Below are 15,209 nucleotides of genomic sequence, written 5' to 3' on the forward strand. Positions count from 1 at the left end.
AGGCACTCAGCTGCATCAACCTGCAGTGCAGCCAAGAGGCTTTAACCAGCAGTTCTGCCAAAAAATAGATTCTGAAGAGGGCTACAGAAAATGGTTACCGAGAATCAGTGTGATGCTGTCACACAACAAACTGCAACGTGTGAATTGGATCGGTGTATGTTCATGAATGAGGGGCTGCAGGACATGCTGCCTGCGGTAGCAGGGGACAGGATGTTACAGAGCACTGGAGTCTGTCCATAAACAGGAATTCTGCACAGAACTAATTCTGTTCCTCCATCTGGTACCAATTGAGATCGCTGCTGGAACACCGGGGCCAGTAATACCAGTTACCAGCAATGCTTTTCAATAAGGCTGGGTACCAGATGGAGAGAACCAGGGAAAGCAAGAGAAAACAACTGCAGCTCTCTTCAGTCTTTTCTCAACAAGTTTATTCTGTTTACAGAAAACAAAGTAGAAAACAAAAGAATTAAATGTGTGAAGGTAAGTCAGTAGGAGGCACACATGGAGGCAGGGAGGTTTAAATTAGACATAAGAAAGAAAACAACCCAACAATCCCAACCTTTGCAACTGGTGTGAAATGTTTTAAGTTGGATAAAACATTTGCCATTCATGGTCCTTGACCGGTAGCTGAAGTAGGTGCTCTGTAAAAGCCCCCAGCAGGTCTGTGTCCACCACTCTGTGCTTCCAGGTACAAGGCAAGCAAGGATTTGTGTAGTTACCATCAGCACTTTGCTGTTGATGCTCCTGCAGCACACCAGGACTCCATGAATACTGTGTGAATTTCATAGTGTACTGTCAGAGGGTTGTAACTCTGGGGTTTGGTGGGTGTTCTGGTACCACTTATGAGTTCCATTACAGGGTTTGCGTACTTCACTGGTGAAAACACGTAGTTCATAACCACGTCAGTAGCGCACAATCCTGTGACAAATTGCATCCAACAGGAAAACATCTTAAAGGAGAGGAGTAGAAGTGATACATGTGGCTCCAAGTTATGCAGGACAGGGTTCTCTATACCAGCACCACACCAGTCACAGAGCAGACATGCTTTATATCGATTCTACAGCTTAAAGACAAGCATTTAATCCTGCTCAACCAGCAACAACGAACACTGTAACTACAGACCTACAGAGAAAATGCATTTATGTTCTAATGACTGGTGGTAAGGACCAGGATAAACTGAGCACTGGAGAGATGACCTAGGCCTGTTTTAAAGGAGACCTGTAATAATACAAAACAATTGCCAATTGCAAAGTACCTAAAGTACTGGGTACCAAAGTACCAAAAGTACTGGGTACCAAAGTACCTCAGCTCTGCTAAGGTAAAAAATTAAATAAAAATAAAGAAAAAATCCATAATGATCTGCCAAAGACAGCACTGACTGCATTTGTGGAAGACTGCTTAATGATGGGGGCATGGGTTACACACAACAGTTTATACAGCTGGGTACTGGAAGAAGGAAATAAAATGAACGTATTTGGACTTAAATTCCAGCTGTCTCCCAACCACACATGCCCACTTTCTCCTGCAGGCCATACGGGTTATTAATGTGTCAGGATGCAAACTGTTCTCTGTCAATGTCTTTGCCCCCCACAACATGTACATTGGTAAAAATCCTCCCTTAGAACTTCATGAAAGCACATCAGATAACTTACTACAACTAAGGAAGATCACCCGAAGTCATATATTATAACAAATACTAAAACTGAACTCAGTCCAATATAAAATGGCCAGAATTAAAAAAAAAATAATAATAAATCATATAAATAGTCATATATACATTTTGGTTACCAACTCTGTGGTTGACGGTTCTGCAGGGAGCTGTAACCTGTCAGTGCAAGTCACCTGTCCAACGAAGATAAGAATGCACCAAACATCGCTAATGATCAGAATCCTGCTGCTCTTCTCTAACCTGGAGAAGAGAATTTCAGCATCTCCTGGCTTGTCAGCCACACTGGCAACGGTGTCTCAAATGCTCCAGCAGCAAGAAAACAGAACTCCCTGCCTGCTGAAGGTTCTGGCTAGCACCACTTCTGTGCAAATCACGTACACTGGGTTGGCACTGCCACCCAGCGCGATTCTCAGTCTTACTTCTAGTGTATAAATGTAGCATGGGCATCTTTCCCAACAGGCAAATGGAAAATAGAAAATAATAACAACAAAGAAGTGCTACAGACAGCCTAGAACAAAGGCAGATGCAGAAGCTCAGAAGAATAAACAGGATAGCCAAGAGGTGGGTCTGCAGCTTGCACAGTGAGGTTCCTCAGCAGAACTGGGTGTGCCTGGATGCTGTAGCGTTCTTCATCATCGTTCGTGGCATACAGCAGCTCCCAGGACAGATTTGCCCACTGACCTCGGACAGCTTCATCATTGAGCTTTCCCACTTGCACTAACAGTTCCTGGAGAGTGAGGACTCGCCCCGTGTAAATTCCCTTCAAAAACAAACATCAAAACGTTCATTATTTTCTGCAAGGAGTCACACAGGCACCTCAGTTACAAAGCACTGATTGAGGCTCTGAAGCACTGGGACATTCCTGCTATGAGCACTGGCTCTCTAAAATGGCAAAGTGCATCAACTCATCTCCTTGATTCAACTCTTCCATTCCGGAACACAACCACTGAATATCACAGCATCTGCAGAACAATGCCTTGCTATTTTCAACAACGGTGATGTCAGCTCCTGTCTAATACAATTTGGCGGCACAGCCTTCATGTTTTGGAACAGAACAAAAAATAAAGAACCAAAAAGCACACACACAACACATACAAACAAAACAAAACTCCACACAAACCAAAAGGCAGTGGAAGAGAAAACCAAGCTTTGACATTGCTTGCTAGTGATTCTTCTTACCATGTTTCGATCATGCCCCAAAGAGAAAAGGTATGGCTTTTCTTGGAGAACTGCTTGCTGCCACTCGAGATCTGACACCAGCCCGATGTACCAGTCATTTTCGTATTCTTCCAAATAGTTAATGAGCTCCTTGAAGTTCTCAACTGGACCCAGGCTTGCTTTGTCAACCATGAGCTTAAAAGTGTATCTGAAAGGCACAGAAAGACATACAGTAAGTACTGCTGCAAAGGAGGGGAGGAAGAAAGCCTCTCAGGCAGTACTAATGTTGTCAGTTACTTCTTGACAGCTGAGTAACTCTCAGTTAGTGGGCAGATGCTTTTAGCTCAGCCAGACATAAAGCACATTAGCTGAAACATCTTCCATTCACCTCAAACACTGTTACCTGCCTGCTAATAGAAAGTGCCAAACATTTCACTCCATCGCAATTCTCCCAGGCGGCGTGGACAGAGAAAGTGGGTTGAATTTTGAGTGTTGGAGGCAGCTGCAAGCAGGAAATGCATAAAGAAGGAAACTCCATACAACAGGCTTTGTGGCCTTGGGACACAGGCAATATTTACATAGAAAGAAGCTACAAATGCCTGTAAATGAGATGGATTTAAAATGAACTACTCTTTGCAAACCTTTCAAAGTTCAGTACTCCAGAATCACAGAATTATCAAGGTTGGAAAAGACTTAGAAGATCATCTAGTCCAACCATTACCAATACTTCCCGGCTAAATCATATTCCTCAACACCACATCCAAACGTTTCTTGAACACTCCCTATGTCATTTTTCAAATCTGAGAGAGTGTTCTGCACTTACCTGAATGCTTTTAATGCAAGTTGGAACAGCTCTGGTTTGCCAGTCAGCCAGTCCAAGCCTACAGACCAAGGGATACCACCAGTGTACGCTCTGAACACGTGGCTGGGGGCAGGCACCGTGTTATCCAGTCCAAACAGACCAAAGCAACACGATAATACACCATGGACGTATAAGTCTTGTAAAGCCTTATCTTTCATAAGGTCATCAAGTAAATTGGAAGGCTTGTCTTTCAGGTGAAAAAAATCCAGCTGACTCAGAATGAAATGGTACCATTCTTCTGGAAACTTCTCCCTCATTTCATGGACTTTGGAAGGAGGCAATGGGGCCGTTCTCCATTCTTCAGGGATGCTCAGTAGCTCTGAGTAAGAGCAACTAAACTCAACCTGTGGTAAAACTTCCTGCTGTTTTCCTTTGTCTACGGCAGGAAGCCCAAGCACAACAGCTCTGTGTAATTTATCTTCTGGCAACATTTCCTGCAGGACACCTTGGCTTTGTGTATCTACAGACCCTGGAATAGACAGATGCACTTTTGGTGTCATTCCCAAATGCCGAGGTTCTTTTCTGTCTCTCATTCTGCCCCTGGGTTCGAGATCAAAAATATCACTATCATCAGTCCAGTCCTCTACTGTATCAATGCTAAAGCTTTCTTCATCCCTTGGGGGTCTGGGTGCTCCTACCGCACCACTGTGCTGCTTTCCTGCAAATGGTCCTTTCTTGTTCCTGTCTGCACTGCCCAGAGTTTCCCACGATTTTGACTTTTTATAACAATACTGGACAAGCATCCATACAAGCACTTTAATGAAATCATCTTTTAGATGCTTTAAATTCTCATGGGAGTCGATTATTCCAGATAACACATTTCTGGCATCAGAATACAGTCTCACAGGTAGAACAGTACAAGGAGTCAAAATGTGTCCAAAATGGTGATTGAGAGAGAGAATCTTTGCTTGCTCCTGATGTTCAAAGGCCGTTTCAAAGATCTCATCCACCCTGTGAGCTTCAGCAGCATGACAAGATGTTTCCTGCAGCTCCAGTCCCTACAGGAATGAAAACAATCTGCTTTTAGTCTTTACCAGTCCATATCCTGTTTTCTTACAACAGTATTTTTCCCAACAAATGAAGATGTGCTCCATTATCAGTATTTCCAGAGGGGAGATACCTACAAATCTAACCAGACACTTGCTACACTGTTAGGCACAGATAAGTGGCTTTAGAAAAAGCCAAGAATTTGCCTAATGCAAATCTCTATCAGCTAATAAAAATGTTACAAGACAGAAAATAGATAATTTTACACCTGCTTGGCATGTCAGCTGCAAGACTGGTTAATACAGATGGAACTCTCATCTTAAACAATTGACTGTAACATCAGGTAGTTACATTGTTCAACAGCAATACAGCAAAATCTCTGCATGATTCCAGAACATTCAGAAGTAAATCCTCAGCATGCACTTACCTTAATATTAACACCACAGTAAGTGAAGCCTTTTTCCAGCACCAATATCCACATTAGCCTATCCTGAAAACGGCACAAGTAATGCGATCCAGGTAGAGAGAGACCTAAACAAGAAGAAAAAGAAAAAACCCAAACTAACCATAGCATTCCATAGCATAGTATTACCATAGCATTCTATCAGTGAAAGCCTCTTCCACATGCCAGCTAAGGAACTCAATTGCATACACAAAGCATCAACATAAAAATTAATTATAACTGGCTAATTAGTACCCTAGAACCTTAAAGGAGTCAGCTGCAAAACTTGGTCTAGAAGTTGTGCTGCTGTCTTTGAAAAGCTGTGGAAAATTGTGAAAGCCTGACAGAACTGCATGACCACAATATTCACACTGTACCAGGGTTAAGCAACCCCACCATCAATTCCCTTCTTAGTCTTTTGTGATTGAAGATCACCTTCTGGATGAGTCTGGTTGAAGAGCTACAAGATGAGGTTTAGTGGTTTGCTGTAGCTATGGTAATGAGAGGACGGCTGGACTAGATGATCTTGTCGGTCCTTTCCAACCTTGTGATTCTGTGATTCTATGATTTAGCTGCATTTACAAGTGCACAGTTTCCATCAATGTCACAAGGAGATATAAAATTATTGAGACTGTTGAATACAGTGAAGAATCACCACCTCGTATATGGGTACCTCAGTGGCGCTGCTTACTGTGGAGTACAAAGTTAAGGGAACAAGAAAATTCTAGTTCAGTGTAAGTCAGTACCTATACTACCAGTTCCTGAATTAATTTGCCTGCATTACAGTGATTAAAAACTATATTATTCAGGAGACAAAACACAGGATTTAAATCATTCTGCTCAGGTTGGGAGCAGCTGTTGATTCCCTTGAGGGCAGAGAATATTTGCAGTGCAATGTGAACAAAGCGGTGAGTGGGGCAATCACCAACTGCATGAGGTTTAATGAGCAAGAAAAGGAAAAGAAAAATGGGATGTCATAAATTTGACATCACCAAAAGAAATCACAAAAAAATGAAGTGAAATTTGCAAATTAAGTTCTGAACAACATCAGATCACGGATCAAAGTCAATAATGCTCAAAAAATCTCACAAAGTGCTGATCACTATAAAAATTACAGAGATCTTATGCCCTAAGACAAATGTATTGTTTCTCTCTACGAACCTATTTCAGTAGGAGAGGCAATGCCAAACTTCCTACCAACTGCTGGTTATCACGTATCTAAGTTACGACCACTGCCAACTCCTCACACTCTGATGCAGTTTGGAAGCCTGATGAGGTACCTTTGCAGCAATTTATGACTTGCTTCAGCTCTCACATCCAAGTGATCACTCACTGCCATAGAGAATTTCAGTTTTAGAACGTTGTAAGATGGAATCAGTGAAACCAACCATTAAGCTGCAGTTAAAATTTAAGTAACCTTTTCTATCCCAGTGAGCTAATGAAGTGCATTTTCTTGCTAACATTTTGCAAAGACTTTAATATTTTTCGTACTAGCTGTTAAAGCTACTAAAACTTCTTTACATAGAAAAAAGTATGGCTTTAAATTAAAATAGAGACACACAAAGTGGAACATCTTCATATTTTAACTCATCGGAGAACACAACCTTTTTTCTTGCTTGAAGACATTCGTTCACAGATTCTCCCATTAAAGAGAAGACACTTTTTCCATCAAGACTAGTGTTTTTAATTATTTAACCTGAGGTATGTGTGCCACCAAAGTCACAATGGCCAGAGAGAAATATGGAATATGCACACAGAGCTGATGGACTGGACAATGAAATGTCTCTCTTCCTTAGAGGGAAAATAGTTTCCCTTCTGTTATTATTTTTTTAAAAAACATCTCTCTAATAGTATGAAAACTGCAGTAAATATTTCCCAGTAAAGCAGTTGTATTCAGTCTTCACAACAGAGTGATTAAGTTCCACTCTATCTAAATACCAGTCCAACTTTTCTAGTTGCAAGCCATTTTCTAAGAGGCTTATGTAGATGTTTGTCTTTCGTCAAAGGGCAACGAGCTTTTGATTATTTTTACTATACAAAGACTGCTCGTCTAGAAAATGAGCTTGCAAGTTCAAGTTATTCTGCCTCCAGCTGGGAAAAAAGCAGCATTTCTTCCTTTTTATTTACATAAGCCTATGAAATACCCATCACCATGTTCATCATGTTGTGTTGTTACAACCCTACATGATATGACATTAAGTTTCATCAGCTGGTTCTGGTCTCAACTGCTAACGCTATTAGGTGGCACCATACACCTTACAGACATTCCATCCATATTCATCCTACTTCATTACCATAACCAAATTAGTAGAACCACCTTCTAGCCCCCAAATAATGGGACTGATGAAGAGAAAGACATGCACATACACAAACACAAAGAGCAGCGTGACACCTCCTTCTCTCCACTGTCAAGAGAACTCTATTTGCTGTCTCTATATAAGTGGGATGAATGTGTGCCATCTTTTTTGTTCACTACAGAAAGATCAAGACTGATACTGCTTCACTGCCTCTTTGTTTCTGCTTATTTGCTTATTTTAAAGGCAACAAAGAGAATCCCTTAAGGAAATACTTCTAAGAAGTAGAGTGGCACAAGGATGGGAAGTAATCACTTCTTCCTCAGTGAAAAACCTCTGGGTATCAGGATTTAACCTAATCACTTCAAAAGCATTATCAACCAGATGCTGATTTTGCTGTGTTCCAGCACAATCACATTTCTCAAAGTATTAATTACATTCCATCAGGGTGTAGCTGCCATACCTACCTAGGCTACCGGCTGCTAATGCAGACTGCAGAGCAAGAGCCAGACTTGGAACCATCTGCTGGTAGTACACCGTGTCAGAGCAAACACATGCTGCAGCACCCACCGGTCCTGGCCAGCTTCGGATTGGCCTGGGAAACCCAATCAGAAAGACTGGTAGTGTGAAGAGAGGCAGCAGCGGAGAAGAAAGGAGTGCAGAGATGGCAATGAAGATCAGCAGGATTGGGAAGAAAACCACATTCAGCGTGATTAAGGTGGCTGCAGATTTACGGCGTTGTTTTTTCTCTGTCCATGATGTCAAAAGGATGGCTACAGCAAACTGCAGCTTTGAGGCAAACTGAAGCAGTCGATCCCGTAGGATACCAACCTGCAAGACACACACAACATGCATGTGTTTATTTGTATTTTCTGACACGCTACATTCAGCACTGCTAAAACCAACTTATTGGGACTAATTTTAAGAAAATGAAGGGTGATTATCATTGACTTTTATTGCAGCTCATGTCTCAGTATGTAGCTTTTTAGTCCCTGCTGGATCCTGGACTCTGTACATTTCTAATAGGGGAGGGAGAGGAAATAGAGTTTAGACTACAACTAAATGCACATTAAAATACACATTATCATAATTACCAGCAATAGTCTGATTCCTGTATCAAGGCTCCTGTTCCACCATAGGTCTGGATTGAACACCAACATTTGCACTATCGACACAACCACGATGTCCAGTAGGGCATTTTCTGTATTCTGCCATACCTAAAACACAGACACATTAAAAGTACATTTAAAAAGTGTGCTTATTTTTCCTCTGCTTTCTTGACCTGGAATATTTCTTCCGAGTCATCTTAAATAAAGCTAAAGAGAATTTCTTAGGCTAATGTAATTAAAGTTCAAATTACCATTCTAAATATTCTTGTGAATCCAATGGAGACAGACACAGAATGAAGGTTTTGCAGCGATCGGTCAAGTGACAGGAATGCTATCATAGCAAACGGAGACACTGAAATGGAAACAAAAGAACGACTGATTTCCTTTCAAAAACATAAAGTTTACAGAGGTAAGCAGTATTACTGCAGAATAAAGTCTCAGTGTAAGAAGAGAACTCCTTCTTTCATTATGGCAAGCTCCTCTTAGTAATACGCTTCCAAGACATCAAGCAACACGTTTGCACTAATGGTAATGCAAACATTTACATCAGTGCTTGTTTTTCACTCATTGTTACTTTCTTTGTTTCCCTGAGGAGAAGGGAATATTCCTAGGTCAATCCGCTCCCCCAGACTGGAACTTCTTATGAAATTAAAGGAATTTAGGTCAAATTTTGGCTCCCTCAAAATAAACCAATTGTCCCTAACCCCACCAGAAAGGGGACTGCTCTGTTTGCTAACAAATTCAGTTCACCTGAAGACACTCAAGTCACTTTAGACTCCAAACACTCAAGAAAAAAACAAATAAATCAAGAAAAGCCTTTATTATTATTATTATTAAGTGAATACTGAGTTATAACTACAATCCTCTAGGAGGCCTTACTTCTTGAGCTGGACTTTTAATAATCTCAAATTTTAAAGTTTACCCCTTAGAAAACAAATAAATTGGTAACCAAAGCAAATATTCTGAACCCGAATTGCCTCAATGTACAGTTCAGCAAGAACAACAAATAATTCCAGCTACTTGGTTTTTCTCAGTTCATTCACAGTCTCGCACATACAATAATTCTAGTGTTGTTTCAATCTTCCTATAATCATCATCTAACAAACAACAGATAGTGTGTATTCCTACCTAGTGTTAGTAAAATCCTCCTGACAACACCAACTTTCATTAGCCTTCTTTGCTTCTCCATGAATACAGTCACAGTCCTGATATCCTTGGGATAAAAGGGGTTTCGGAAGGTTCCAAACAAGTACACTCTCTGAATCTCTCTAAGAATCCACATAGTTACAAGTAATAGGAGCAGAATGTAACTCACTACAGCCTGGGGACTGGCCTTGGAAAACGATGAGAAGCCTGCAAACTGATGCAGCAGGCCAGCTTCTGTGAGAGCAAGGGTCAGTACGGTCAAATAAAAAATCAACTCCCTCCACCCAAGCTGCATTCTAAGACCACTATGCATAGCTTTAGATTTGCTGGAGGCTAAACGGCTGCTCAGGGTGTGTTTGAAGGCAAAACCAATCTCGCTTAGGTTAAGACTCAGTATGAACCCAAATCCAGTCATGAAGAGGATCACACCGAGAGTGCTGGGAATGAAATACGATGCTATTGCTGTTCCAGCAGAAATGAGAAACATTACTAACAACCTGTGAAGGAGAAAATAAAAAAGATTTGCTTGAAAAGAAAAAGGTTATAAACAATATCGCTATATTTTATCATTATATAAACAAAATTTACTTTGTGTTACTTGACATAGGTGAACCTCCTAGTCCAAACTCCAACAGTTGTTCCATTCCCCATAGAAAAAGTGCGTCGAGCGGGGGCAGAATTCCCATTGCCCACAAGAACGGCAGACAAAGAAATACGACGTGCAAAACCTGGTTTGCCTGCTCTAGAATGGGTACGTTGACAGCAAACCTGGAAAGAAGAAACGTGTTTGACTTTTGAGAAGGAAAATAGAGCTGATACGGGGAAGGGCTTTTTGCTGACAGTACAGTCGATCCAGAAGCACAAACACGACGTGTTCAATCTATAAGACCTCAACTGCCATCTTTGAAAACTGTAAGATTGTAATAATGTAATTTTGTACATAAAAGTATTTAAACCCTTCCGTAAAATCACAAAGATCAGTATTAGAAGTCGACATACATTCTAGGCCATATACAGTTGATCAGCAAGCAAACTGACTTACAGGTGGACTGCTAAGATACTGGACTGCTCTGTTTCTCCTAGTAAATAAATACACATGCCTCAAAAGAATGTTCTCAGGAATTTAAAGAACACCTGAATTTTCTGTTCATGAGTTTAGAGGGAACTATTTGGGGTCCAAGAACATGTGCGTAATTACTACATTACAACTGAAAAAGCAACCGGGGGTAAACTACATCTTCAAGTGCAAAACTAATAAAATCAAAATCAAACATGTTTTTTTTCAATAACACATTGAAGCACCTCTGTCACATGAACACATTTTCTGACTAAGTGAAATCATTGTTGCTTGACAAGGAGAAAGACTGCATGAAGTGCAACCATAAGCAAACGGACACTGCAGAAGGCAATTTTACCTGTTCCTAAGTTAGAAGCTGCTCAGGGTCTTTCTAGTTTACATGACAAACTGCAGCAATTTAAGAACATCCCATTACACAAAGTGTAGAGCATCAAAATCTGACATACACTGCCTTCTTTTGGACATCCTACAGTTGATTAATTTCCCTCAGAAGAATAATTGCACCTTTCTCATAAAAATACATATAAAATAACTACTGCTTTAATTAGCAAAATGCTGTGTTCGGTTTACCTGTGTGCAAGATCCACTGCAATAAAGATAAAAATATAGAAAGGTCTCATCAGAGCAGTGATTTCGTAGGTATCCAGTGCTTGGAAAGTAGCAGTCTCGGCAGCTGTATTTACAATTAATGAATACTCTGCTATACATACAGTCACCCATCCAAACACAAAGATCATAACAGTTCCTCCAATGTTGTTATATAGCAAGGTTATTCTGTTTGGCAGCAAATACCAAGTTCCCAGCCCGCACAATACCCCTGCCAGAAACGAATGGAATACAGTGTTGATAATATACTTCTTGCCAGGAATAATAAATTTTACTGTCTCTGAACCTACGCAGCTGGAAAATTCAAACTCATCTTCATCTGTTAGAGCATTCTGGATTTGCATTCTTTCTACCGTCACTGTTTTCTGTTTTGCATATAGATTTGCCATCTGAAGAATAAGCGCAGTGACAAACATCAGTCCTCCTGAAAGTGCAGCAGTATAATAGTCTTTCACAACGTCTAATTGGTACAGAAGTGTTCCTACTCCTCCCAACACCCATGGCATCAAGAAAAGAATGATCTGATTCACATATATGTAAGGAGGGGCACAATAGCCCAGTTTAAAGCGGGGACCTCCCAGCACAGTCTGTGGAAAGCGCTTCAAGAAGAACTCCTGCTTGTAATCGTTGAGCAGCGGTACATCTGGACCCATTCTTAATACTCAGGAATGCTGGATGAATATCATTTTTCCTGTAAGAGAGCAGAAAGAAGGAGGAAACGTTACTGAATCTTACACAGAACTGAGACAGGGAGTTCTTTTGTCCTGTTTTCATGTAGCAAATTCCAGTGGAATTTTGATGTGTTTGTACCAGAAATTGTCCTAATGCACCCAGAGATCCTGCTACTAGAATACAACTGGGCAGCAAACACAAGAACATCCATAAGACCATTTCTGAGTTAAAGAACATGTTAACAATTCAAAGCTTTAGCCAGCAGATGATCTAACCTGTTACTGGGAAACGAGAAAACCACTCGTCCCCACACGGCAACGTCTGCCTATAACAGATTTATTTTTCACCTGGGCTAGTTCCAATCACATCTTGCTATGGAGCTCCAGTTTCAGTGAATCCTGTCAGAGATCTCCACGGACAAACAGAAGAGTCTGATTTGGGCAAATAGTCACATAAGTGCAGAGGTAGTTACCCATCATTCTGAAACTAAGTTAGAAACAGTGCAAATGAGAGATTCTAAAGGCCATTCCTATGCATTAGCTCAACCAGAAGCTTGCTTTCAGGGAACACCACCCCAATACACACCCCAGTGAAACACAGGGCCCTGCAGGCTTTCTTCAACCACCCTCCACCAACACCGGGGACTATTTGCACACACAAAACTAAGTAGCTCCAAAGTTAAATACAGCAGATTTATATGTATGTAAAGGACAGAAGATGAGCTTTCAAACAAACACAGAACCAAAAGGTGCATCATTTTCCTTTAAAAACTGTGTTTTTTTGGCAGCTGTGATGTTCAGCTCACTGTAAAAAGGGCTATTTTTGTTTCAAGCCTTCGTTCGCGTTGCGTTGGTATGTATTGCCAACCAAATGTTAACAAAACATCCCTCTTACAGTTTCAGTGTAAACAATAGACATCTTTGTGTGTGAGACACAGAATCTACGCACATAAACAATATAGTTCCACTTGGCCATCCTCCAAAACCTAAGAGGAGCCAGAAAAGGAAGTGAGTTTATTTACAAAGCTCATGACTTAAGCTCAAGAAACACGGCAGGGACACCATCAGGGATCCTGCCGGCTCCACACGGTCAGGTAACACCTCTGGACTTCCATAAGGTGCTCAGACCTGTCTGGTTATTTCTGCACAGAGCCCTTAGCAACAGGGCTCCACACAGCAGCAAGTGTTTACAGGACCTGGCTCCAGCACACATTCCTAACATACAGGCCTGGCCCAGCGCTGACAACTCGCCTGGTTACCCAAACAATCTGCGGACAACAGTTGGTCATCCCCGGCAGGGACTGAAGCGACGTGGAGACCATTGTAACATGAGCGATACGAGGGCTGTACCACCACCACACCGCTCAAAGTGTTCTACCCCCAGTATCCCCTCCACGAGGCCCACAAAGGCACCACGCATGGAGGTGCAGGGGATGTCCATACCCATGTGCACCTGTGCTAAAATCCCTGTATTCTTGCGGGTAAAGGCGCAGCTCAATGGCAGCCCGCTGGCATTGGAGCGGTGGGAGCTTTTCCCCCATCGCCATCAGGCCGCAGCTGGGAACGAGCAGACGGATCAGCTCCTCCGAGCACCTCCGAGCTGCCTCCGGCACCAACCAGCCTCACCTGCAGGGAGCAGAAATAAAGCTGCCCCCATCGCCTCCCCGCAGTGTGTAACGCCGGAGGGGCCGAGGAGCGGGCTGAGGCACTCGGGATGGCCGCCCCCCGCTCTTCATCCCGGGCCCGGCGGGATACAGCCGTGCTAACAGCCTCCGCGAGGCGGCACCTACCTCAGGCCCGGGCTCCGAGCGGCTCAAGGAGAAGGGGGACGGGGCCGAGCTTGCGGCAGGAGGAGGAGGAAGGAGGACGGCAGAGCGCTGCCCCGCACCCCAACACGCCGCTTCCCTCAGGGGCGGGCACGGCGCAGGCCGCAGCTCGGCGCTCCTCCCCGCCGGGGGCGGTGCTGGATAACGGCTGCTCCTCACAAGCACCGCCGCCATTTTGCCGCCTGAGGGAAGCGGCCGAGCTGTCCACCTTAATATTCACGTTATAAATTCTTTGAAACAATTGCACCGATTGACATTTACGGTGTTTCTTTCTGATGGAGGTCCATAGTGCAGGTGACAGCGGAGCACAGTGGGTAGGATGATGCTCATCTCAGGCTGCTTGGTTTCTCCAGCATCTCAGACTTCAGGGTTATTCACACCTTGCCCTTGAAATGCGTCTTTTGCAATCCTATTGAAATACTGAAATACGTAAATCCTCCGGCACTTTCAGTGGTAAGCAGACAAAAGCTTTATTTAAAGACAAGCTCTGCGGCTTGTGCTTCAAAACTTAGAGAAAGAGGGATTCTTGCCTGTCCTCATTTCCAGTGATTTTTCTCTTACGGAAGTGTAAATAAAAAATAGAGTCAGTGAAAACTCCAATCTAATTACTGCAAATGAGAACATATTAACCTATTTCTCTTAGAGTTAGAGGAGCTTTCTTGGTCAGATAAAATAAAACTTGCAAACTGTTACAGGTTACTGTTACATTTATATACTAGCCGATACAGGTTATACTTTCTATGTTTACTTTCTTAAGAAGCTGTGTATGCTGGATGTATGTTATCCACAACTAGTTTATCATGGCTCCCTTGGAAGTAATTCCTTCAGACAGTGTGACCTTCGGCTGGCAGGAAGCCATGGAATATTGGGAGTTTGCTTCTTTCTGGATGAGTTTATCCCTTTAAAAATAAACCACCTACTTTACAAAAAAAAGTTTATAATAGTTCTGTGTGAAAGATATCTACGTTCCCCCAGGGCCAAGGGCTTTTAGTTGCATTTCTGAAGTAGTATAGCCAGTGTAACAGTCATCCATGTGGTGAGTTTTATCAAGTCAAGTATTAACTTTCAGTCAGCTACTCATTTGTCTTGGAAGTCTCTTCCGATTGCTGTGCTTTGAGAATCTGTCACTGATCTGAGGAGAAGGGGACGGAAAAAGAACTACAGATTGCAAATGTGTGTACTGCTAAAATCGTAAGTGACAACCCAGGATTGACTGTGGGATGTTCCGTGTCTGTGGTTTGACAGAGTGTAAGAGTCCTGTGGCCATGAGGGCGTCACAGTTGTCATTTATCCCACAGTCCACGGCCACGTAGATGTGGTTATGAATGGAGGCAGACCGTGTGCAAGGCATGTCACTGCAG

At 42.4% G+C, this 15,209-nt stretch overlaps 1 protein-coding gene across 3 annotated transcripts; it reads right to left on the reverse strand.

The window, feature by feature from the left end:
• Window positions 1–406: 406 nt before the first annotated feature.
• PCNX4 (pecanex 4) lies at window positions 407–14,276 on the reverse strand. Of its 3 annotated transcripts, none has more exons than XM_015865764.2 (11): window positions 13,813–14,276; window positions 11,316–12,042; window positions 10,256–10,435; window positions 9,650–10,164; window positions 8,773–8,873; window positions 8,507–8,629; window positions 7,880–8,243; window positions 5,104–5,207; window positions 3,651–4,687; window positions 2,849–3,035; window positions 407–2,429 (listed from the first exon to the last, which is right to left on the reverse strand). In XM_015865764.2, exons 2-11 carry the CDS (start codon window positions 12,002–12,004, stop codon window positions 2,178–2,180), a joined length of 3,552 nt encoding a protein of 1,183 aa, XP_015721250.1. In that variant the 5' UTR covers window positions 12,005–12,042; window positions 13,813–14,276; the 3' UTR covers window positions 407–2,177. The 3 variants fall into 3 exon arrangements, with proteins under 3 accessions (XP_015721250.1, XP_015721253.1, XP_015721251.1); XM_015865767.2 differs by lacking the exon at window positions 13,813–14,276 and adding an exon at window positions 13,649–13,772; XM_015865765.2 differs by lacking the exon at window positions 13,813–14,276 and adding an exon at window positions 12,371–12,567.
• Between the last annotated feature and the right edge of the window lie 933 nt (window positions 14,277–15,209).

Source organism: Coturnix japonica, chromosome 5 (genome assembly GCF_001577835.2).
Source record: "Coturnix japonica isolate 7356 chromosome 5, Coturnix japonica 2.1, whole genome shotgun sequence".
Lineage (NCBI taxonomy): Eukaryota > Metazoa > Chordata > Aves > Galliformes > Phasianidae > Coturnix > Coturnix japonica.

Bases quoted from the DNA above. Each gene is read 5' to 3' on its own strand.
- PCNX4 (XM_015865764.2), bottom strand. From the start codon at position 12,004: ATGGGTCCAGATGTACCGCTGCTCAACGATTACAAGCAGGAGTTCTTC. The intron at 4,688-5,103 runs GTAAGTGCATGC...TCATTCCTGTAG, and splicing joins ACTGTGGTGTTAATATTAAG to GGACTGGAGCTGCAGGAAAC. The intron at 3,036-3,650 runs GTAAGTGCAGAA...TGTGCCTTTCAG, and splicing joins CTTGCATTAAAAGCATTCAG to ATACACTTTTAAGCTCATGG.